Below are 23547 nucleotides of genomic sequence, written 5' to 3' on the forward strand. Positions count from 1 at the left end.
GGCGACATTGCGTGCAGGCTCCCTAGACAAATTGTCATAAAATGCAGAGATTTTCCAAGCCACAAAAAGCTGATGGACTGCGGACAAAGGATAAGGGACAGGGAAAGGCAAAGGGGAAAGGGTATGTGGAGAAGACAAGAAGTCCATCCTTTCTGAATTGTCCACTCTGCTCTCATGCCCTGTCCACCCCATTTCCCCGCTCTGATAACTCAGTGACTGTAATGGCATTTTGCATGCAAATCTAATATTACGTATACGTCATGTGTGTGGTGTGCCTCCATCTGTATCTCTATTTGCTGTCTTGTGCCCATGTGCCGCCTCTGTTTGTATCTGTATCTCTCTGCTGCCATGTTTTCATTTCAGTGGTGAGAACCCACCACCACACACCACATTTTGTGTGGGGTTTTGGCTGTAAAATTTGATAACAAGCCACCAAACTGGCTTTTGCGGAGGGACGACTCCCTCCCACTCGAACTTTTCTCACACTTCCGTTTGCATAATTGATGTGTGAGGAAGAGACCATTGAAAGCAAGAGTCTATGCCTCTCCCTCTCTCTCTCTGTCACCGGGAGGAGCAGTATCAAGTATCTTTGTCTCTCCGGGAGGAGAGCAACAACGAAAGCAGATTAGTTTCGGAAGGAAAACGGAACTGGAAGAGGCCCCATAGGCAACATTGGACACAGAAGCGGCTTAGGTTTCCTTTTTGGACTGGAAATAGGAGTGCACTTGTATTTTTTTTTTGGCAGATTTGAAAGGGAAATTTCCGGCTAGTATTAAATGATTTATGGTTTAATGGTAGCGGCGGATATTCTAATGGAATAGTTGGAAGTTGCGTTGTTTTGGAAATACAAGTTTTTCGAAGGTGAAAACTATATACAAATTATATTGAGTAATGTTGTTCATGCTTTTATTGTCCAAACAAAGAACTAATGACACAGATTTTTTGAACATTTTTCTAAAGATTATTGCATCATTTGGGTCTTTATAGAAATATAAATTATAGAAAAATGTGTTCAAATCTTTTGATTGAAAAAAAGTCGATAAAGTATCTTTCATTTTTTTCCAAAGCAACAATTACTTTTCCCTGGAAATTCCCTCATATAAAACTTCTCCTTCTATATAAACCCCAATTAATAACCACCTTCTGTTTTCTCCGAATTTTTTTCCAATTTAAACTTCAGCTCTTTTTCCCAGAGCTCCCTCTTGTTGTTCACATTTTTCCACTGGCATTGCCAGAGACTGGCGTTGCCATTTTTTTTCTGCAGCTGTGGAACAATTTTTAATGAAGCACTTGACTTGACTTCGGTGTCGGCACCCAACTGCAGTGGCCGCCGCTGATGTGGCAAACAGCAGAACAACAGCGTAGCAGTGGAGTCGCAGAGGAGTCGCAGCCAGGGCCAAAGGCCAAAAAAAGGAGTACTGGTGGAAGAGAAGAGCAACTCCGTTCAAGTCAAAGGTTCAGCAAACCTATTGACATGTCAAATAATAATCTGGCCATCCACAAACACCTTCCTCCGGCACTCGGTTGCCTTTTTCCACGTTTTCCATTTGCCGTTTTCTCTGTTTCTTCGGTTTTTTTTTGTGTACTCTGTTCCTCCTGTGTTTCTACCCGAAGAACTTTCACATTGTCTGCGGGAACCTGAGAACTTTTCTCTTTAACGATATATGGGCGTGTCGTTTGGCGCCTCCTCCTCCCTCACGGGCCATGAACGATTTTAAGTGAAAACTTTAAAATATGCAGAAGAGCAGCGACACAGGGGTAAACAAGCATATGTCAGCCCACGACCCAAGACCCCCGAGAATCCGAAGGTGACTTGGGTTTTGGGCTGGCATTTAGCCTCCCGCGGAGGAAAATGTATGTACGGGAATTTCAAAAAAAGAAGAAAAACTGTTTGCATACTTGAAGGCAGGCAGGAAGGCAGGCAGCGAACGTGGAAAATATAGTGGAGATGAAGAGTGGTACAGTACAGGAAAATGTGTACGTAAATCTATCAAATATGCAGAGAGCAAAGACACAGGACCCTTTGCCTGTCCCTGTACCCTGGAAAAACAATTTAGAAAAGGCTTTTCCTGTATGCAAAGTGGAGTTAAGAAGCTTATGTAGATTAGATGACAAGTTTTTAATACTTTTTGGGCCACTAATGGAAAAGGTCGAGGTTTTTAATGAAATTACAACGTTTTCCAGAAGATTAATTCCAAGTTATGCTAATCCATAGGGGGGAAAAGAGGATGGCTTATCAAAATATAGCAAACTTTCACAAAGTATCCTTTAATCCTTTAACCTATACAGATCACTAATATCTCACTCAACGGGAAGTCCCACGTCATTCCATTATGTATCTATGTGCATCCTACAATTTTGTATTCCACATCTTTTCATCCTTTAACTTTCCCTCTAAACATATTTCCATCCTGTTTATACATCCTGTTGCCCCAAGTACATAATGAACACTACACTCGTCGTCTAATGCCTGGGAGAAAGACTTCTGCGACAAGTGCAACAGAGTCCCAGACACACACGAAACACGAAACACGAAACACGAAACACGCCTCTGCCGCCACTGGCGCTGCCTGTGTGTGGCCCGTGTGTGGCACTTTGTTATCAAGTATGCAACATGTAAAATGCAAATTGCTGACTGGGAAAAAGTGGCAAAAGCTGAGAGGCTGCTGATTGTTTTCGATTCCTTTTGGGGCGTGGCAAACGAAACGAAACTTAAACACCTGTGCGGATGAAATGTGCGAAAAAAGTGCGAAGGAAAACGCTTTTCTGGTCACCTTGGATATGTCCTTTCTTGCAAGTAGCTTTTCAAAGGTAAATCCAAACAACAAAGAGGAGAAAATACGGAGAAAAAGAGACACATAGAAGATAAAACATGCAGGGAAAAAGGATGAGGGCTAGATCGAAGAACCCACCTGATGCTGTTGCTCCGATTCATGCGAGGACTCTGCACGTAGGGTGACTCATTTCCCTGCATGGGCATTTGTCCCCCAGGGGGTCCTCCTCCCGATCGATTGTGGATCATCTTGTGCCCGTGACGGGTCATCGCTGGCGATCCAATCTGCAGCTGCTCAATGGCATCGCCATCCGAGAGACGTGATCCGGCCGTATTGCTGTGCTTCAGCCACATGGCATACGAACTGTATTCGGGCTTGACCTCGGCATATGTCTGGGTGTCGGAGAGAGAGCCATCGTGACGGGTGCCAGGGCGATTGGACATTCTTTTGGAAGGGAAAAGAATTGGATATTAATGTGTATTCCATAGAGATATGGATGATTGTTTGCTTGGAAGAACGGTATTCCTAAGAAATCTTCGATATATGTGTCTATCGGTATCGATTTTATTATCGGATTTGATGTAGTTGCCGATTACAAATATTATTTTTGATAAAAAGGCTATTACTAGCTTGCAAGACCTCATCAAAAAGGAATATCTAAGAAAATTTTGATATTTGTAACTAAAAAAATTTGTTATACAACGTTTATCGATAAAAATCGATTAGTTTCGATATTTATAGCGCATTGGACAGCAGTAATTATCTTATCATAGGCACTAAGCCATGAATGATAGGCAAGAAAATGATTTGAATATCTGTATCGACATTTATATCGATAAATCGATCATTTCAGACAAAAAAAACTCTTGAATTAATTAACCCAGAGATATTCCACTTTTTCCTCAGAAAACTCTTCGATTTTTATATTTTAAGCGATATTTTTATCGAAAATTGATTTGAATAACGATTATACTCGTGCGGATTATACTTACCTATGCTGAAAGACATGCATATCGCTGCCCGGTTTGGGCAAACTGTGCGATCCTGTGGCCAAACGCTCGCGTATCGATTGACTCAATTGTGCCGCTGTGGGTCCCGTCAGTGAGAAGCTGCGACACTGTGTGTTTGGTGGTAGCTCTGTGGAGGAAAACAGCATTAGCATACCAATAACCCAAGTGTCCTTCGGGGTCCACTCACTGTTCATATCATTGGGCAATGTCTGAGTGCCGGGTGCAATCTTTCGACCATTTGCTGTCCTTGGCACCGCCGACACATGGGCGGTCCTGCCGCAGGGCAATCCATTGACCTGCTGCGGTCCTCCTCCGCCTCCGGTTGCCATCATCATGACAATATTCTGCTGCTCTGCAGTGGAGGACATGCTGCCATTGGCCCTCTTCACATACCCGAAACTCGGTGGGACTCCCTTGGTCCTGGAGGAAGACGAGGGCGATCCCTGCTTGGAGGATCCCCCGCTGCCACCGCCCATGCTCCTGCGCGATGGCGATGACTTCTCCGACGATTTGTCCCCCTTCTGGCCGTTGAGCGGCTCTGGCATTTTGCTCCAGTTATCCCTTCCATTGCGTGATCCCGGACGATGGTGTGGACTGCCATCCATTTTCCCTCCGTTGTTGTTGTTTATGTGGTTGTTGTTGTGGTTGGCGGTGGTGCCGGCGCTGTTGCTGCTACTGTGGGTGGTGGAGCCGCCGCTGGAGCTGGCCTGACTGGCCGCAGAGCTGCCGTTTGCGGCGGTTCCAATGCTGTCTAGAGAACCTCGACTATTGCGGATTCTGGAAAGGAATAGCGAGAGTAGATTGGTGATTTAGTTTAAGATGTAAAGGGATAATATTGAGGTACGATTCTGCAGCTAAAGATCTGGCATCATTTCCCACATCTATGAATAAACACAGAACTGCCCCCAAAATCGGAACAATGCCCTGAACTCCTACAAAATTTCCCTAGAAAAAAAACATATTTAAATCACAAATAAACAAACGCATTTTTAAATCTCAACAACTTTTCAGACAAATTGTTTACGGTCCCGGTACCTCTGTACCTCTGTCCCTTGCACATAAATAAGCTGGAAAGATGATTCATTGCTGACTGCAAAACGCTAATTGCCACAGCAATATGCAACGAGAGCACGGTAGCAGCAGCAGGGGGCACAGAAGAAGCTGTTAACGGAAACAACACGGCGTATACTTAATTTACATTTGGCCCCTTAATGGCCATGGATAATTTATGCAATTCGACGCTTAAAACTGTTCCAGATACATCTTATATAATTTATATGGAGGATGCCAAAAGTCCACTCAAGTGCGAAAATGATTGAAGGAATTACAGGCAACAGCAGGGCTCTGGGAATATGGGGATTGAGGGAAGGAAAGCTCTTTGCCAAAGGGCAGTTGTCCATGAAATATTGATTGATGGATGAAAGCATAAAGTGTAAAAGTTAATGCAGATTGAAGCGATGAAATGAGCTGTCCAAACAAATGCCAAATCAGTGGGCAAACAATTGTCTGAATCCAAAGGCAGTTGAAGTCCAGACAAAGGCGAACAATGGATCCAAGCCCGTCTATTGACAAACAGACAATCCACAATTTCAACGATTGCCGGAACAGAAAAGGCGTCAAAGAACGACCACTTCTGCTTTCAACAAACGGCTACAATTTTCAATTAAAATGACAAAAGATGTGCTCGGGACGTGCATTCCACTCCTCCAAGCACTCAAGTGTCCTGGCCATGGAATTGCATGTCTAAGCTGCTTAGAGAGCCCGAACGAACGAAGGCAGTGTCATGTCTGTTTGGCTTCTATATGGCGCATATATCAAAACTAATTGGGCGTGTCCGAGTGCGGCAATAAATAATGTTATTTATTTTGCAGGAAAGAGCAAGACAGGAGAAGGAATGTTTGCTAAAGAAAAGGGGTTTCGGTTCGAGGAGAAATGGTGGTGGCAAATATTTATCAAAAAAGTTATGATACAGAAATCTTTAAAGAAGTACAGAAATCTTTACAGAATCGATTCTTTGTATTGTTAAAAGCCCTATCCCCTACCCTTACTATACTTTCCCTTTAGCATTTTGCCAGATTTCCATTTTTGTTATCAAAATAAATGTCTGTACATTTCGAAAAACCATGCCATTCCATAACCATTCCCAAAACTCATTTCTTTCACACATTACCTCCCTGTCCTTTCCTTCGCTGCTTTTTTTTTTTGCTATTTTTCTACCATTTATGTTTGTGTTTGGCAAACTTTTCATCTCCTTCTAGCAGAAAAAAAGGAGCATAGAACAGAATTTTTGGTAGTTAAATTTCATTAGCTGGCGAAAAAGCACAGCACAAATATTACCATCAGGCTTTTGCATTCAGCTTTTCTGCTTTGGCATCAAATTTAATAATATCAATTTGCAGCCAGAGCTCGCCACGAATACGACGGGATCTGGGGGCTCTGGGGCTTCGGGACGGGTTTTGATTGCACAACAAAGAGGAGGGTCGAAACGAGAGCAAAGACTAATGAATTAACCAATTTTTGGCGCTTTTCAGCGCGATTTTCGAATGCGATTAAAGCCATAAAGCACTTTGATATGTGCTATATGCTGCTATGATTTAAAACTGCCATGATTTAAGGCGAGAGAGTAATAAATGTCATCACAGGAAGACAACAGAACATGAAAGGACTCTTTTGTACAGGATTTGAACTAAAATATACCCTCCAATGACCATTCTTTTAAGGGGAACACATTCTATGATTAGGAAAAGGAGTAACGTATGCGGAATAAAATACGAACTGCTCTTGTAATACAAAGAAGGCTAAGATTAAGGCTCGAGGAAAGGATATACTAAACAGAGCTTCGAATATATCATAGGTTTCCTATTACTCCAAGAAATCACCCAAATAATGATATTAGGCTTGGTTTAATTATGATATTGTGTAATTCTGTTTGTTAGAATGATCCCATTTTGATGAATGTGTACCGATTGATAGATAATATCTATATTTAAAAACATTCCAAAAAGTAGCCCAAAATATACCATTTGAAATAATAAAATACAGTCCAATCGTAATGAGACTTGGTATACGGATAGATCATTTCTTGAACTTTAGATCTCCCAATAGCATATTTCCTACATCTTCCTTTCCACCTTAGATCCCTGCACTCTACGTCTATAGGGTATCTTTGAAAAAAACAGCTGTCTGGGTCATAAAACCCAACTACACCCTGGCAAGCAATTACCGTTTAGATATGCCCAGATATGAGAGACCGAAAGGGACAGCGTGTCAGAGAGTGAGAGAGAGCGCCAGAGTGAGGAATAAAGCGGGGGCAAGAACAAATGTTTTTTCTGTAACTGAGACGTCCATTTCATTCCGTTCCGTTCTATTCGAGGGTCGTTTTTCTGGCGGAGGGTTCGGCTGTCGTCGTCGTCGTCGTCGTCGTCAGGGGTCCTCCTCAACGTATGCGTGACTCTGTCTTTTCCCTAGACCTCTCTTCCATACATACACACATATATTATGCGAGTATCTGTGTGTGTGGGTGGAAAAAGCCAGTGAAAGTGGCATCAGAAGTGACACATAAAGCTCATAAATTGTCGCGCACTCAATATGCATCGACGGTTGGTGGGGCAGGTAATGGGAGGGAGGGGAATGGGCCTGACAGGCACCCCTGAAAGGTGGTTCAGGCGGCTAGATGGGAAAATCAATAACGATTGCCCATATCATGGCCGGGGGCTGGTGCATAGATGGGGATGCCCTCGAGAGCATGCCACACTATTAGGTGAAATCGATGAATAGCCAACCGACAGACAGGCAGACAGACAGACAGACACTCAGACAGACATTATTATATTCCCATTCATGCGGTTCATATCTCATTCAATGCAACGGGCAAACGGAGTACTGATTGTTATTAAATCTATTGTTTACCAGCCATCAAGCCGCTTAAAAGGTTTAATTAATATTTCAATTAGATTTTCAACACTATGGAAGGGACATTGAGATTGATAAATTACGAGGAAAGCTCATTTCCGATTGCAATCGATAGGTGCACTCGTAATGCTCCATAGAATCCAATCAATCATTCAAACTCCTTTTCCCTGGCATACAATAAATAATTCAAAGTATGCATCGGGTCTCCATTCAACATTCATTTCATTCAATTTCGAATACCGCTGAGATTTGCATTAATTAAGCAATTTTTTGTTGCCAGGCTTAAAGATTTCGTCTTTAAAATCCGATGGAAAAGCGCACCCAAAAAAACTGTGGCCCCAAAAAAATGCAATGGAAAAGTTTTGGCCTGCAAAAAATGGCGCATAAATTTCTCTGGCGAAACTGTCGAAAAAAAAGGAAACGCACACACACACACACACACACACAGAGAGGAAATTCCGCAACAGACGTCATAAGCAGAGAAATAAAAGAAATGAAAAGAAAGGAACAAATGGAAAGGGGATTTATAGCCCCTATAAGAAAAAAAGTCAAGGAAACCCGAAAGAAATCGAGGGAAAAAAACCCACAAGAAAATCAATTGAAAATCGAAAAAGGAAAAGCTTTTCTATTCCTCGTTGCTGGGTGAAAAGGCGTCATTAGTCGAGAGATAAAATGCGTAATATTTGTCAATTGCAGTCCACGGAACCATAAGCCTCAAAGGGCAGCCAAGGCAGGCAGCTTTGAGCAAAAGGTTCTTGAGCTTAAGAAAAGATCTCCGAGGAAAAAGGAGGAAAGCTCATCTCGAGGGCAATTGAGAATCGAGAGTGGCCCACTAAACCCATCTAATGTCGGGGAAGCTACTTATTTTATTGAAGGAAAAGCATAGGAAATGCGTTTCTTAAAGGAGTCTTCGAAATTTGTTGGGAGTTCATGTTTGATGTGTGTTGAAAATCCATTAAATAGCCTTAAATTCTAAACATTTCCGTCATATTTCCATATCGATGTTAAGCTGTTTTCCCCGAAGCGTTGGTGTCATTTTAATTGGTATTCCCGCCATCTGCCAGGAGCCCCCACATATTGCTCTTTGCTGCCATTTAAGCTCCTAATGTCCAACCGTATAGTATATAGTATGTGCCATCGTTCATGTCCTTGTTCCTCCCCTCGCCACTCCATTTTCGGTGTTGTTTCCCCGCTCAGTATCGATGTCAGTGCAGTGGCGGCAGCGTGCCCCCAAGCGTATGCTTTAGTTTTTGGAGCCACCCCTCGGCCCTTCCTCCCAAAAACATGGAAAACAGGGAATATATTTGCAAAAATATATATTTAGTGCCCGGCCATCTGCCGCACCGCCAGCCCCTGCCCTGTCCCATGCAGTGCTCTTTGAGTCCTCGGAGTGCAAAAACGAAATTCCATGCATGTCTGCACAAAACTCGTTTCATGGCTTTTACCATTTTTCGGCCATTTTATTTCGTTGCGAGAGCAGAGCAGAGCAGAGCTGCCTTTTGGTAACTAATTTCGTGCATAAAATGTAATTTGCATGGGGAAGGAATGCAAAAGGATAGGAAAAGAGAGCAAAAGGGGACTGAAAATAGGGGAAACAACAAAGAGGAAAAACCTGCCCTTAGGGCCTGAATGAGTTGATACCCTGGGAAATCTATGAGTATTGTTTGTGTGGTAGATAGACGATTATTGGCATTCGATTTTCGTTTGAATTTGCTAAAGTTAATAGCCATAAATATACAAAACTACATCTTGTAGAGGCTTAATTGGACTATCTTTAGGAACTTAAGCCTCTTTCGCATTCATGCGGCATGCGGCAGCGCCCCTCGGTCGGTTGGGCGGGAGGAGGGCTGCGTTTTGCCTGGGATTCGCGCGTAGCAGCCTTCTGTTGGTGTCACATGGGCCACTTGATGATGCAGTAATTGCAGAGCCACTTGAAAGATGCAGTCATTTCATATCAACGTCCGGATATACATACAAATATGGAAAAAGTCATTCAAACTTGAAGCTGATTTGGCCATAAAATCATTTAGTAATATGATCTTCAGCCTTTCATTCATTCATATCTTAAAAAACTGCATAGTTTCTCCCATAAAGAGTTCCTGTTTTAATGATTTATTCTATGGTAAAGATTCTACTTAGATCCTTTATGGTACCCTTTGGTAATAGAATGTAAAAGCAAGACAACATTTATTTAAAATTTACTTAAAAACTTCAAAATTATTTCCAAAATGCCTTGATGTTCGATCAAAATTTTCTAAAGCAGTTCTTGATCATTTATCATATCCCATTCGATTAATTTTTTTCGATTGCCTTCATGAAAATAAAGCCTCGAATCAAAGTTTCACACACTTAAGGGAGTTCCTACTTTTTCCCTCTGCATTCAAACTCTTGTCCAAAAGCATCATACCCTCTCGTTTTTCCGGGGTAACTATTCACTAAACACAAAAGCGAAAAGCCATAAACAAGCGGTTAGGCCGGCTCTGCGCTTTAGTGTTGAAGCCATTTAATATTTGTATTTTTATTTCTGGTATATATTCTCTCTCCCAACTACCCCCCTGCTCCCGTTATGTTCGTGTTTTACTTTTAATTTAGTCGCGCTAATTTATGCCGTGGCCGAAAAGCACGTGTTCGTTCAATTTAAATGAAAAGTGTACTCCTCGTAAATAGGGAGAAGAGGCGGGCCCAGGGAGGAGTGCGGAGTACGGAATGCCGCGCAGCAGGACAGAGTGTGGTCTGGCCTTAGAGGGTGGAGAGCCGTGCCACAGTGCTTCAGAGGTGGCAACATATTCGCGTAATTGCCGACGCTTCTAATTGACAGTTTTTTGCCTCCCCCTCTCGCTCCCTCTCTCTTGTGAAATTTTTTGTGGGCTGATGGCTGTTTGGTGTCCTTTCGGGCCTGGCTTTTTATGCACGATAATTAGGCGTGGAATTTCGAGGTCCTTGGCTAAAATTCTAACCTGACCCTAATTCAAAAACAAGGCATTACAGCCATTACACCCCAGCCTTAGTGGATGGAGCGCTGTGTGTGACTAATGATGATGGGCGGAAAGGTAAGGAAATAAAAGAAAGTACTTGCCAAAAAGGAAATGGAAAACTTCTCTCTGCGAGAAATTACCAAAAGGAAAAGTGTTTTCTATGTGGATATGCAATGACTGCAATGCAACACCAAGCGGAAGCCTGTCAGGCGGTCGAATGCCGGCAGGAACCCAGCCCAACCGACCGAGGGGAAATGCCGCATGACGGGCGGCTCGCAGATGCAGGAAAGATTGATTTCAGACTGATATTTGAGGAAAACTATAACTAATCTGAATAAAAGACAATCCAAATGCAGTCGAACTTAGATATAGCGGATCTCCAGGATGGGAACTAGAGTAGATAGAATATGGTAGAGGGAATTATAATCCAATCTACAAAAACACAACGATATATAGTTCCTAGTGGATCTGAAGCTTAAGCGGCTCAACAACTCAACAAGGACAAATAAACGACTCTTTTCAGGTAAATTTCTCAGTGCTCTTATGGATAAAGTGGAGTCTTGAGGCGTTTTCGTGTAGAAAATCGAGTCGAAAAGCAGCTCTCTGTCTCTCAGTTGTCTTGCACTCTTGTTTCTCCATCTCTTTGGCTACATTATCTCCGTAACTACTCCCGTTGACCCCCCGCCTGGTCCGTGTCGCCTCTGGTTTGTTGTCCTGTAATTTGTAGCTTCTTTAATTAAAAATCTGTAACTAGAGGCACCTCTCCCTCTCCCTGCCCCCACTGCCACTGGCAATGCTGCCGATGTGGCATAAACTTTTGTTTAGCATATTAACAAAGTTTTGTGCTTAATTTAATTTGCATTCGTTTGTCGTTTCTTGCGTTTCCTTTAGCCACTCACTCGCTCGTTTTCTCCGCTCAAACTGTGGAAAGTTTTGCTGTGCGGGAATTTTCATTTGCTGGAAAAGTGGCCCCCTTCGTCCCGACTAAAGTGTCCGACGTTCGGGCTAGTTAAGGCTTTAACTTCTTAGGTTTTATTTTTCGCAAAAAGGACTCACTTTCATGGTGGCCATAATTCATGAACGACAGGCTCTGTTCTGACTCGTAAAAAAGGCAGAATAAATGGAACGAATTTCCTTGGGGGGACGTACTGTCGGTTGCATAATTGATGTGTGTGTGTGTGTTGGTGTGAGTGTGTAATACTTTCTCTCTTTTTGTTTTTCTCTGTTTTGTTTCTTGTAATTACGAGGGAGGGGAGAAGAGCGAGTCCTGCCTCTCTATGGATGGGTCTATCCCTTGTAATCCTTGACACAGTCCGAAGAAGCAGAGAGGCCTCCTTTTGCCACTCGAGAGTGTCGAATGCCATTCACAAGGCCAAAAGCGTAACAGCAGAAACAGCGAAAAACTCGGCGAAAACACACACACAGTTGAAGGTTGCGTGCCAACTCATCTCTCGAGGCTTTGGGGCATGCCTTTGCCTCCGCCTCCGCCTCCGCCTCCGTCTCCTCCTCCACGTTCGACACTTTTATTAATGCGCTTGTAACGCCCATAAAGCTGTCAGAATTCCATTCATAGAATGTTATCGTGTGCGACTCTGGGCCGAGTGGGAGAGTGGGAGGGGGCTGCTCCTTCCGGTCCTTCTTGTGCGCCGATAAGTCAGTCGTCGTTCCGTCCCCTCCTTTTTTTTCTGTCGCCTTTTCTGCCTCCTGCCTGCTTGTTGCTTCTGCCGCTCGCTCGCTGACAGTTTTAATAAATGAAAAGACCCGTAACCGGTCCCGTCCCGGCTACCGACTGCCGGCTCTTGGGGCACACAAAAGGATTGTGGATTTTCCGGCTGTTTGCTGGAGGCATGCAAACCATTTAATTGGGCGAAAATTGGCGAAAAATATCAAACATGCAGCAGCAAAGGGAATGTTGAAAACGAAAATGAATGAGGAAATTGTTTAAATATGTAAACAGATTGGAACCAAAAGGATATATAACTGCTAATGGCTGATTTTTGGGGAACTAAACTTGAACTAAGGAAAAATCGACTAAGAAATATCTTCATCTTCATATCTTATCCTCCAAAAGAGAGCTACGAACAGGTCTCTAAGGGTACACCTTAATTTATTAAGTGCTTGGAACTTAGAACTTAGTTTCACGAAAATAGAGCCACGCTGAGAGAAAAACAATAAACAATATTTACATAAAATATTCGGTTTTTAAAATACGAAAATAGTGAAATTAGCTAGAACTAACTTTGATTTTAGAAAAATGTATTACAACTTTTATTTTATAACAGCACATACTCAACCGAAATATACAAAAATAAATATGAAATATATTTAATTTACATGTATATATAAATATTTAATTTAAATTTGAAATATATTTCTTTTACATATTAAAATATTTAATTTAGGTTTAAAATATATTTAATTTAAATATGAAATTCATTCAGATAAATAATTTCTCTCCTAATTAACTTTCAAAGGTTAAGTGGAGAAACTTCCATTTTAATGTTTTCACTCTCTCTGGGCAAATAAAATGGAATACATTTTTGAATCCAAGTAAAAGTATTCGTTGCGCAGGGCTTTTTTCGCTTGGTGTATCTTCCCACAAAATATCAAATAAAAGAGCTACGTAAACCTACCTAGAACTAACATTTTCCCGAGTACAATGCGTGACCTCTAAAGAAGTCTCTTTTCCAAAGTTTTCCTTGAGATGAAAGATGAATAGACGACCTTTAACCGATACTGCTTTGTATAGAAAGTTATTCTATTACAAATACATCAAAAACAAAGTGCTACGGCCACGAGTAGTGCTCTTTTTAATTCCCCTTCAGTTTTAACCTTTGAACTTAAAGTAAAAGTAAACTTTCCCGAACACCACCACCCACTGATGTCAGGTATGTCGGGGATCTGTCCGTTTTCTCGGAACCGGTTTAGTTTGCTCATTAATAAACTCATTTGTTAAGTTACTCTGTAGTTTTCCACTCGCCTGTCCGCCTGCTCTTCCGCCTGTCATTGGTTCTACTCCTCCGCCTGTCCTTCGCCTGGCATTGGGGGGGGGGTGCCACTTCATTGAAGATGGAAGACACGCAAATGGATGGAACCGCCTACTGGTGCTGCCTTCCCGGAGCTGCTTCTCGTTGCTGCGCTAATCACATTTTCCTCATCGATTTTCCATATGAGAGACACACCTCCTCCATACTCCATAATTGAGGGGCTAAATATGTGGAGTATCCTGAAGGAACTCCCGTGTGCTCACTCTCTCTCCCCTCTAAATATATTGCCATTTTCCGTATGGCCCTAAATCATGCAAAAGAGTGTGTGTTTACGTTTACGTTGCGGCATTTGTGTGGCCGTTGCTTCGGCTTCTTCTGTGGTCTTCTGCTGGTCTCCACTTGACAGTTGCCACTGCGGCAACTCGTTTTCCAACTGCGTTTTTAGGCCAACTCGTTTAACCCATTTTATGCGACGGCCGTTTCCATACCACACTATCCCATGGCCTCCCCGTATCCTGGCCATGTCCTGCATTCCCGTAGCCCGTTGCTAGTGTTTTCTTCCTGTTCTTTCCCCCGAAACAATAGTGTGAATCTCTTTCTCTTTCGCTCTATAAAACTTGTATATATGCCAGAGCCAGAGCTAGAACCAGCGACCCGGCGTTTGAGGCGTTTTTATTAGCCTCCGACTGTCTTACATAAATTTAACATTAAATTAAGTGCCATTTTGGCCAAGGCGGAAGGCACGAGGCACGAGGGTTGCACAAGGCCCAAACCCAAAACCAAATTAAAGGAGGGCAAAACACACACAGAGAGAGAAGGGGCACGTAACCCCCAAGTTCATTGCACTTTAATGAAGCTCCAAGGCGAAGTCGAGGGATAAGGTGTGGCAGTGATTGTTGTAGTTCTTCTAGAGATTAGGGGAAAGGCATTGCTTGATTTATCTAGAAGGGGAGTATTGTATCGGCAGATAGTGGGTTTTGGGCTGGAAAAGAGGGTCTTTAAATTATACTATGGATCGCTGAAACAACAAAGGCTTTCATTTCATTTTAAGTCTGAAAAAATACTTCTTAGCAAGTGAAAATATTTTGTATCGACGCACAAGTGGAACGATATTAAGATACTCAACCCATAAAATATTCTTCAAATCGTTGGCAAATAGTCTCAAAGGAGCTTTAATATTACACCTTAAATATATGTAGGTTTTTCATTAAGAACTTAAGCGCTCTCTAAAGGAAATACTCCTATTTTTTCCAGGTCCAAGGAAGTTTTCTGTCTAAAAAAGAGCGTGAGATGTCTGTAGATCAGAAGCGACAGATAAATTGCCAATGAAACTGTGTTCCCCGATCATTTCACTGAATTCTCATATACCAAAGAAATTTCCAAGGCAATTCTCCCGGAAACTTATTGTTTTCCTTCCAAATTCCTTAATTAAAACATATTTTAAATGCCAAATCTCTTGGGATTACATTAAAATCCATTCCAATAACTGCTTCTCAGTGCAATCCTCACCCTCTGTAAAGTTTATTTGTCTCCCATAATCCCACATCCTTAATTTCCCAGCCCAAATATTCATTACATTTTCTGCTTAGATACTTTTGTATCTTCAGGCGAATCCACTACTAAATTACCAAGGACTCACATTTACTTTATTCACTCTGGCTGTGACTCCGACTCTGACGTTGGTTCATCTGTGCGTCTGCTCTCGGATGAAGCCTCAGACCCCCATGTGGCGCCGCCTGACACGAGGCTTAGCCGCGCTTAACCCCCTCTGCGGTGGTTACTCCTACTCGTACTCGTACTCGGAGTCGATGGCGCGTGCCCAAAGCCGCTTAGCTCATTGTAAATTCTATCCCAAAAGCTGGAGAGAGCATAGAAACAGCAATCCAGGCGGAAGGTCCTGCCTGTTGCTGTTTTATGTCCCCTTTTTGAGGTTGGGATATTCCTAGCCGCAAAGATTTATGGCCATTGGCCGGAGATGCTGAATGAAATGTCCGTCTGACATTTAAAGTAATTGCTGAAATTGATAGACAGCTGATGGACAGAGGCTGAGTGAAGTTCTTTCGATTCGAAGGATCAGCAGACTGAAACGAAGCGCTGACGGGGACGAACCCTTCCTCGAATGTGTGTTTGTTTGTTTGTTTTACCTTTGCCCTCCCGAACCCCGCCTTTTTATGACCCTCTCCCTTTTCAAAACACAACTTCCACACAAACAGAAGGACAAATAAAACACAAACACATCCAAGGGAGACATGGAGTTGCAGGACATCCACAAACAGCAGGATGGAGATCGAGTTCCACACTACACAGTAAACAAAAGCCTAGAGTTGAATGCCCCCTCGGGGACGAAGGGACATCACACAGTCATTGACATCTTCACATCACATCACAGCCGTTGGTGCTCCTCGATTTGCCTGCCATTTCCCTGCCCCAGAAATCAAGGCTCGTATTAATTAAACAACATTTACCTTTACCGTATGCTACTGCACAAATATTGAACAAGTTTCAGGCACTCATATATCCGTACAAAACAAACACGCCGCAAAGTAGGCAGCAGAAATATTGCCAGAATTTTGTGGCACACTCGAAACTTTGCACTTTGATTGCACTTTTCCACAAACAACACACAGATTTAATCCATATTATATTTCTTCTATATTTATTTCTCTTCAAGTTAAACTTTTATTCAAACACTGTCTGATATTTTAAACATTTTTTAAAAATACTTAAAATATTCTTTGAAATATTCTTGGAATATTTTCAAGACGAAACTTTTCTCGTTCTGCCGTCAGCATTTTCTTGTGGCAACCGCAATGCCCGAGTGCCCAAATACGTTTACGTTTCTTGGGGTTGCGCCACTGCCGCACGGCCACTGGCGTGCTGTGCCTGTGGAAAATCCACGAGAGTTCGAAAGAAGAGAACCGTTTCGAACAGCAGGCAAAAGAGCGGCGTGAAAAGAGAGGAAAACTCGGGCCAAGAGAGAGTCTGACTGTCGGCGTTTTTGTCTGTTGAAAGTAAAAGGTGTGTTGCTGCTGCCACATGCAGCATGAGGCAAAGGCAAAGACAGAGGTGGCAGAGTCCGGAGACACCTGCCCGCCCACCTGTGTGTTGTGTCTCTCTGTTGACTGAAGCGAGCTGTTTCGCCTTTTCCGCCTTTGGGCCTCTTGTTTTCAGCCTTCCTTTCGGGCCAGGCCAGGCCAGGCCACGCACTTGTTTAATAGTTAAGCAGCCCCCGGGCCTGGTTATTTATGAAGGTTGGGAGACAAACGTTGGGTGGGGCAGGACCTAAGGCAGGGAGATGTGTGTGCAAAGGTTTTGGGCCAAGGAAATGCATGAATGAATTTCAGATCAACTTTTCGTTTTAAATGTTGATAAAGCGCTTCTTGCGGGAAGTAAATTTATTTAAGAATTAAAAGTAAAATAAAAAGAAGAGGAAATTTATTTAAAATTTAAAAGTAAATAAACTAAAATTGGAGGTAATATTTAAAAATCTTAAATGTTCCGCATTCAAGAAGAAAAACGTTCTTTTATTCGTATAAAAAGTCATTGAAAATCATTGGAATAAATTAATTTATACGAGCCGATAGCCCTGGCAGTTAGTGCACTACCTCTATTCGTAACTTAAGAATTGTTTAGTACAAAACTTATTATTATATATATATATATATGTATATATATTATTAAAAACTGTAAATCAATCGGTCTCATTTACGATTTTCCGCACTGATTCGAAGATTCGAATGTTTAAACCTTCTTTTGTAGTGAAACGAATCTCTGATTCCCTTATAGATTGTTAAACACTGTATTTCATAGCTACATTATTCCAGAATTGAGTAGATAACATACAGATTTATATCATTGAAACATGGTAGGTGTTCTGCACATAAAGTTATTAAATAAACGATTATGTAAAAACTTGAAACCCACTACCGATGATCAAATTTTACCAAATTTCTAAGGAGAACCAAGCAGAATACTTTATACTTTGAATCTTTTAGTATCCATACCCATAAAAAACTGTTAGTTTTGTGATTTAAGATTCTTATTTCCATAGGAAGTTAATGACATAAAAGATAATATTTATATACTGAATTTTTGTTATTTTTGAAAGCCATTTCCACAAGAAATATTTTTTCATTTCCTTCTTCCTTCTTCAACATTGCTACACACTTTTCAACATAATACTAGACATAAACCAGGAACTAAACCAAACTCCATAGAAATCCTCTACCATAAATCCCTCGTCTGTTTCTCGGGATCTTTTTATAAGCAAAAGCTCTGTCAACTCCTTAATTACTGCTAATTAAAGTTCCCAGTTTTGCAAAACTACGGAATGCAGAATTCTTTGGTGAACTTTTTCACTCCCTAGCCACAGAAGGAAACTTTTCTTGTCACAAAAGAACCGAAAAGAGTCCCATAAATATTTCATTAATTTATTCCATTCCCCTCTTCCGCTTAGTTCCTGTTTTGAGGCTTTTCCTTCCTCTCTCCCTCACACACATTTTTGGTGCACTTTTTTCTTCCATATGATATGTGAATCATGCTACTGGGCGGCGCGGCTCAGAAGCAGGGGAATTTCATTGCTCAATATGTCAAAAGTCCACACGCCCCCGCACACCCCTTCGCAAGAGGGGTGTTCCATCCCTCTCTTTCTCACTCTCCCTGTGAATGCCAGACTGTCTGCTAAAAGCAACAAATGTCTTCAACCGAAAGAGAGAGCTCGAAAGCAACTTAAGAGAGAATTGCAGTTCGAAAAACGCGCGACGAGACTCTTTTTTGTGCCTCAGTGTTGGCCGTCATTCAAAAAACTGAAACTTGTTTAACATTTCGCATTTCGCATTGTTTGGGCGTTCGATAGACCAGGTTTTTGGGTACAACGCCATCAAAAATAATTGAGCCAAGGGCGGGCTGGTTCTTGTCCAAGCCAATTTTCCAAAAAGAAAAACCAACAGAGTCAAAATTGTTGGGCAGGTGTGTGTTGGGGTGTTTGTGGGTTTGGGTGCTTGGTGAATGAAAAGCGAAAACTTGATTTGTTGTTGATTGGCTGCTGGTGGAAAAACTTGTTGAGGAAATATCGAACTAATTGGCAGGCACAGGGCTCTCCAAGCACCAAAGAACTTTATTTCTCCCACTTTTTCCACAATAAATGTGTTCCATAATCATTAATCTTCGAATGGGGGAGTAGCCTCCCCCCAATCAATCATTAAATCATCGTATGGCACTTGCTAAAATCATAATTATTGAATGTGGAGGGGGAGACAGCACAGAAATATATCAAAAAGATATATTGGCAAATGGGATAAATTACAAACAGTTTTTCTCAAGGCAAAACTTAAATGAACTTTTTTTAGAGAATTTGCTCAGCAAAGAATAAGGAAATACTTGGGGAAAGGCGAGGTTTAAAGGGTTAATAAAATACCTATCCTGGGATTCCTGGATTCCCTTAATGATACAAATACACCACTAATACAGAGGGGAAAACTTAGAGTATAGAAGCGGAACTATTTAAAATGGATTGACATTCAAAAGAGTAGATCTTTGCTAGGTGTATATATCAGCTATAAAGAGACAAGATCTCTCGTCAATGTTTAGATCCTCTAAGGTTTTCCCAACAAAACGGATGTGTTTATGACATATTTTATTTGTTTTTCCGACTGATAAATTCATAACAGCACAGTCTAAGCGGAGATATTCAAAACGAGACAGGTTTCTGATTGAATTGATGACCACATTACCTTTTTCTTTACCTTTTCTCTCAGTGTGGTCTAAGAAAATCCCCCAAAATATACTTAACGCCTCAGACGTTAGTAATTATTGCGAAAAGCACAAGAATGTGGCAGCACAGCAGCTATTGGCCAAAGTTATTGGAAAACGATTAAGCCAACGAATCCAACACACATCGCAGCCAAGCCACAGAGACACAGAAGCACAGACGCTTTCGGGCATATTCGATCCCCATATAAATATATGTATGGACGAATGTATCTCTATCTGTTCGGCTGTAGCTGTATGCGTGTATCTGTGTGTGTTTGCTGTGTTGTCGTGGCATGTGGAAAGGTCAGTTATGGCTTAAAGGCTTACGAATGCTTTGCCACACGCTTTGTTTTGCTTTGAGTTGCTTTTAATTGTTTAGCTCGGTCCAATGCAATGCCGGGTATTCGATTGGAAAAAATAGATGGAAAAAAGTGTCTGACAGACAGTACGGGGGAAAATTGCAGTATAATCTGTTTGATGGTTTTATCCATATGATATGGAAAACTGCAACGTGGCTGTGATGATGTGTTAATCCCAGAGGCAGCAGCAGATGTAGTTCATTTATGGACTATTATAAATTATGACTTTATGAATTTTCTATTTATGAATATTTCTTTGCTAATAATATAACATATTTATTGATATTCTTGTTTCATAAATTAGTAAAATATTCGAAAATAACTTATAGCTGCATGGGAACGTTCAGATCTGTCGCTTTCATATTTTATTCATATTCATATTATTCATTATTATTCATTACTTTTTATTATAATTTATATTTTGCGCTGAATTGAAATTTGGCTGGCAACAAATGTCACTGGTAGTAAGAAATGTTGATAAGCAAATGTTGCGAGCTCAACAGCGCCATCTACAGCTCATGCAGCTCTTCCTTTCTTTGCTACTAGTTCCATCAACGACCGCTACATGTCATAGTGTCGCTACTGTGCTAGCATGACAGAACCTGGCTGCAATGAAACTGAAAAATTGGCGCAAAATTCAAATGTATAACTAATTTTTCTGAAAACTTCTCTAGCCAGCTGTACAATATATTTTTGGCCCAATCTAGGCGTGCGATAAACCATACAAATATGGCATATTGGAAAAAGCCAATATGAGTTTTGGAAGTATCCCTCGTTTAAAAGGCTTCAAAGGGGCTCGAAAGCTATGAAAACTAAAAGGAAATCCCCATTATCCCTAACCAAAATGATGTATACTTAATAAAAACACTACAAAATCGAAACCCAACTGCCCCCTGCCTCATTCAATAAAAAATAAATATGTTTCATCATAATCCGAACAAGAGAGACCGGAGTCCGGGAGACACCCAAATTGAATAAGCCCCGAAATTTCCAGTTCATTTAACGAACGGCAGAAAGGCACTCCACTAGCGGCCCGAAAAAATTATGAGTATGAGTATGAAAAAAATTAGGGCCAGGAGTGGCATATCGAAATGAGGCAGGCGACAAGGTCCATTCCGGTTGCCATGGAACACTCGAACGGACAACAGGCCAGGGTCAGAGGGTCATCGGGGAGTGGGGGGTAAACAGGTGGAAAGGATAGACACTTTTAGCCCTCGCTCCAGGCCTTTGGTTCACTGAATTCTGGATTGAATTAATAAAAACAATTTGTATTCGCACGAGAGCGAGAGAGAGAGTGGAGTGGCGAAATGTATTTTCAATTTGTGGAAAATGTGGCGGCACCTTTAAGCGGTCTACGGACTTTAAGTACGGGGGATAACTGTGTGTGAAAATGGCTGCAACACACGCCTCGGCCATAAATCAAATGAATTGAAAAATGCGTTATTAAATAAAAGAACTAGAGAGAGAGGAGCAAAGAGCAAAGGAAGAAAGCCAGTCAGTCGTGCAACCAGCCGCCATATGTGTACGGCGACCAGTCGGCAGTCCCCGAGTTGCCCGTTCCCCGTCTCGATATCCTGTCTGTGCGGCATGCACCTCCCAACTGTCTGCTTCCTTGGGGTGTACTTTCCTCTGCTCGTTGCTGCGTTTTGATTTACTTTCATGGCCAGACAACTGCAAACTGGAGACTGCCTTCGGCGGGGCAGTCATGTCGAGGCGTCATAAGCCCGCTTCTGGGATTCCTGGTCCTGCCGGGGTTCCCCTTTTTGCACTTGTTGGGCTTCACAAATTATGTCCTGCAGGTGTCTGCACCGCAACTGATTAGCTCCCTCTGCCCCTGCCCCAGCCCCTGAAACGGCCCTCCTTTGGGCGTGACACTAATGCGACAGGTTGCGGCGTGCATTAAAATTCAATTACAAAACATTTTTTCCACCAACTGCAGTACGTGACCAAGGGCTCAGAAGGCATCAGAGGGTCAGATCTTTCTCTGTGAGGGGGAGGAGGAGAAGGTTCCCGCTAGAGTGGGTGTCCACTCTCTCACTCTCCGTCTAGAGCAGGGCTTCGATGACAGCCTCGAGACAGCTGTTCCTATTTATAGAGGGATCATCATCAGCGAGCGGTCTGCGTTCTGTGGCCCATGGCTCATGGCCCATGGCCCATGGCATTGCATTAATTTCACAGATCAAACGGGGCCCGGCACGCTGATGGAAGAACCGCGACCTAATGAAAATGTGAAAACTCCCACACTCCCAATCCCTTTTCCAGTCCATAAGCGCTTTTTAATGAAATGCGTTGAGATGTGGCCGGAGGAGGAGGCTATGGGCTATGGACAAAGCTCCATTTCTGACAAGTGCCCTATGAAATGGAAAGAAATGGAAAGGAATGGCATGGAATGGTGTTTTTTATGCAGCAACAGCTGTATTTGAATGCTGGAAAAAAGGGGCTGAGGCAGACGCAGATATTTTGTGGACATTTGGTTATGTCTAATCACTAAATAGATGAATAAATGAGTGACTGCATGAATATTAAATAAGAAGAGCATTTATTTAGGGAATGTGAAGCTGGCAATAATACAAATAATAAGATATAAAGAGGCTCAGGCCTGTAATTGTTAAAGGGTTCCCCAAGGAGTTCAAGGAGGATTATTTTTCTATATTTTTGAAAATCTTTCCAGACAAAATATTTATCAAATTTAAATCTTTCTAGACCAAATATATATTTCTATATATTTATTTATATATATCCTACTACTTTAAGACAGTATATATTTGCTCTACAGATGGAATATACAAAAAATTAATTTTCAAATTCCTTTTGAGATCTAAAACATGTAAAACAGTTGGAATTAAAAAAAAAAAAACACTGTTTTGTAATGAAAATAAAGAAAATCCAATAATAAGAGCTCCCGTTTTTTAAAATGATATTCATATTATATTCCAATTTGATAGTTTCTGTTGTTATGGTTTAAAACTTAAAGAAATATCACCAAAAAGAAAACTCGACTTGCAGCCACTTTGGGCCATAATTTCCTTCCCCAATCTCCTCTCGCTCTTGGTCACCTTCAATGGCTTGTTCCTTCGTATCAGAAACCTATAAACCCCTCTTGTCAATGAAGGAAATTCCAGCCTTTTGTGATGGGTCTCAAGTGCCAGCTTCGCACTCGTATCCATGGGATATCCACGGGGCACTCGTACGTCTCTGGTGGCTGAATATGTGAATCAATAGCCCCCGTTCGACAGGTGATGAGACGGGGAGAGGGGAGCGAAGAGCATTGTCAATTGTCGAGAGTCGAGAGTCAAGAGTCGTCTGCTGTTGACAAAATTGTAAATGACATTTGACATGCCACAAACACAGACAGTGGCATGGGACAGCAGGAGGCAGGAGGGAACACGGGACACCACGACACTAGGAGGTCCCAGAACCAGGAAACATGGCAGTCAACAATCGAGTGGACTTTATGCAAATTGGCAATTTGATCTCTGGATTTGAGTTTCGTTTCCCGCATCCCTCAAGTGGAGATACTAGAAGATACTTCCACTCGTCACACCGCAGGCGATGGGGAGTCCTGCATCCGGCAGGAAGTTGTTAAGGTGCCACAAGAGCCGGGCCTCGCAATTAACTGCTTCACAATCACAATCGCATGATGACAGGAGGCCAGGAGGACAGGCCGACTGACAGACAGTTAAGTGTGCAGATGTGCCCCTGACACCGAAAGTGTGCCCAAATGGTGCGTGCCGCAGTCAACACTCGACCGCAAAAGAAAGCAGCAACAAAATGTTAAA

General features: G+C 42.0%; 1 protein-coding gene across 5 annotated transcripts in view; it reads right to left on the reverse strand.

Annotated features, from left to right (window-relative positions):
• LOC6596472 (protein sickie) overlaps window positions 1–23547 on the reverse strand; it is a 215444-nt gene that overhangs the window by 39882 nt on the left and 152015 nt on the right. For 3 of the 5 annotated variants that reach the window (XM_026987762.1, XM_026987761.1, XM_002021731.2), the window contains 3 exons: window positions 3972–4561; window positions 3767–3911; window positions 2913–3218 (listed from right to left, as the gene is read on the reverse strand). In XM_026987762.1, coding sequence (XP_026843563.1) covers window positions 2913–3218; window positions 3767–3911; window positions 3972–4561 — 1041 coding nt within the window. Of the gene's footprint in view, window positions 1–2774; window positions 2802–2912; window positions 3219–3766; window positions 3912–3971; window positions 4562–23547 lie in introns of all 5 variants that reach the window. The other 2 variants (XM_026987758.1, XM_026987760.1) reach the window with 1 other exon arrangement.

Source organism: Drosophila persimilis, unplaced genomic scaffold (assembly GCF_003286085.1).
Source record: "Drosophila persimilis strain 14011-0111.01,24,50 unplaced genomic scaffold, DperRS2 tig00000124-arrow-pilon, whole genome shotgun sequence".
NCBI classification, from domain to species: domain Eukaryota; kingdom Metazoa; phylum Arthropoda; class Insecta; order Diptera; family Drosophilidae; genus Drosophila; species Drosophila persimilis.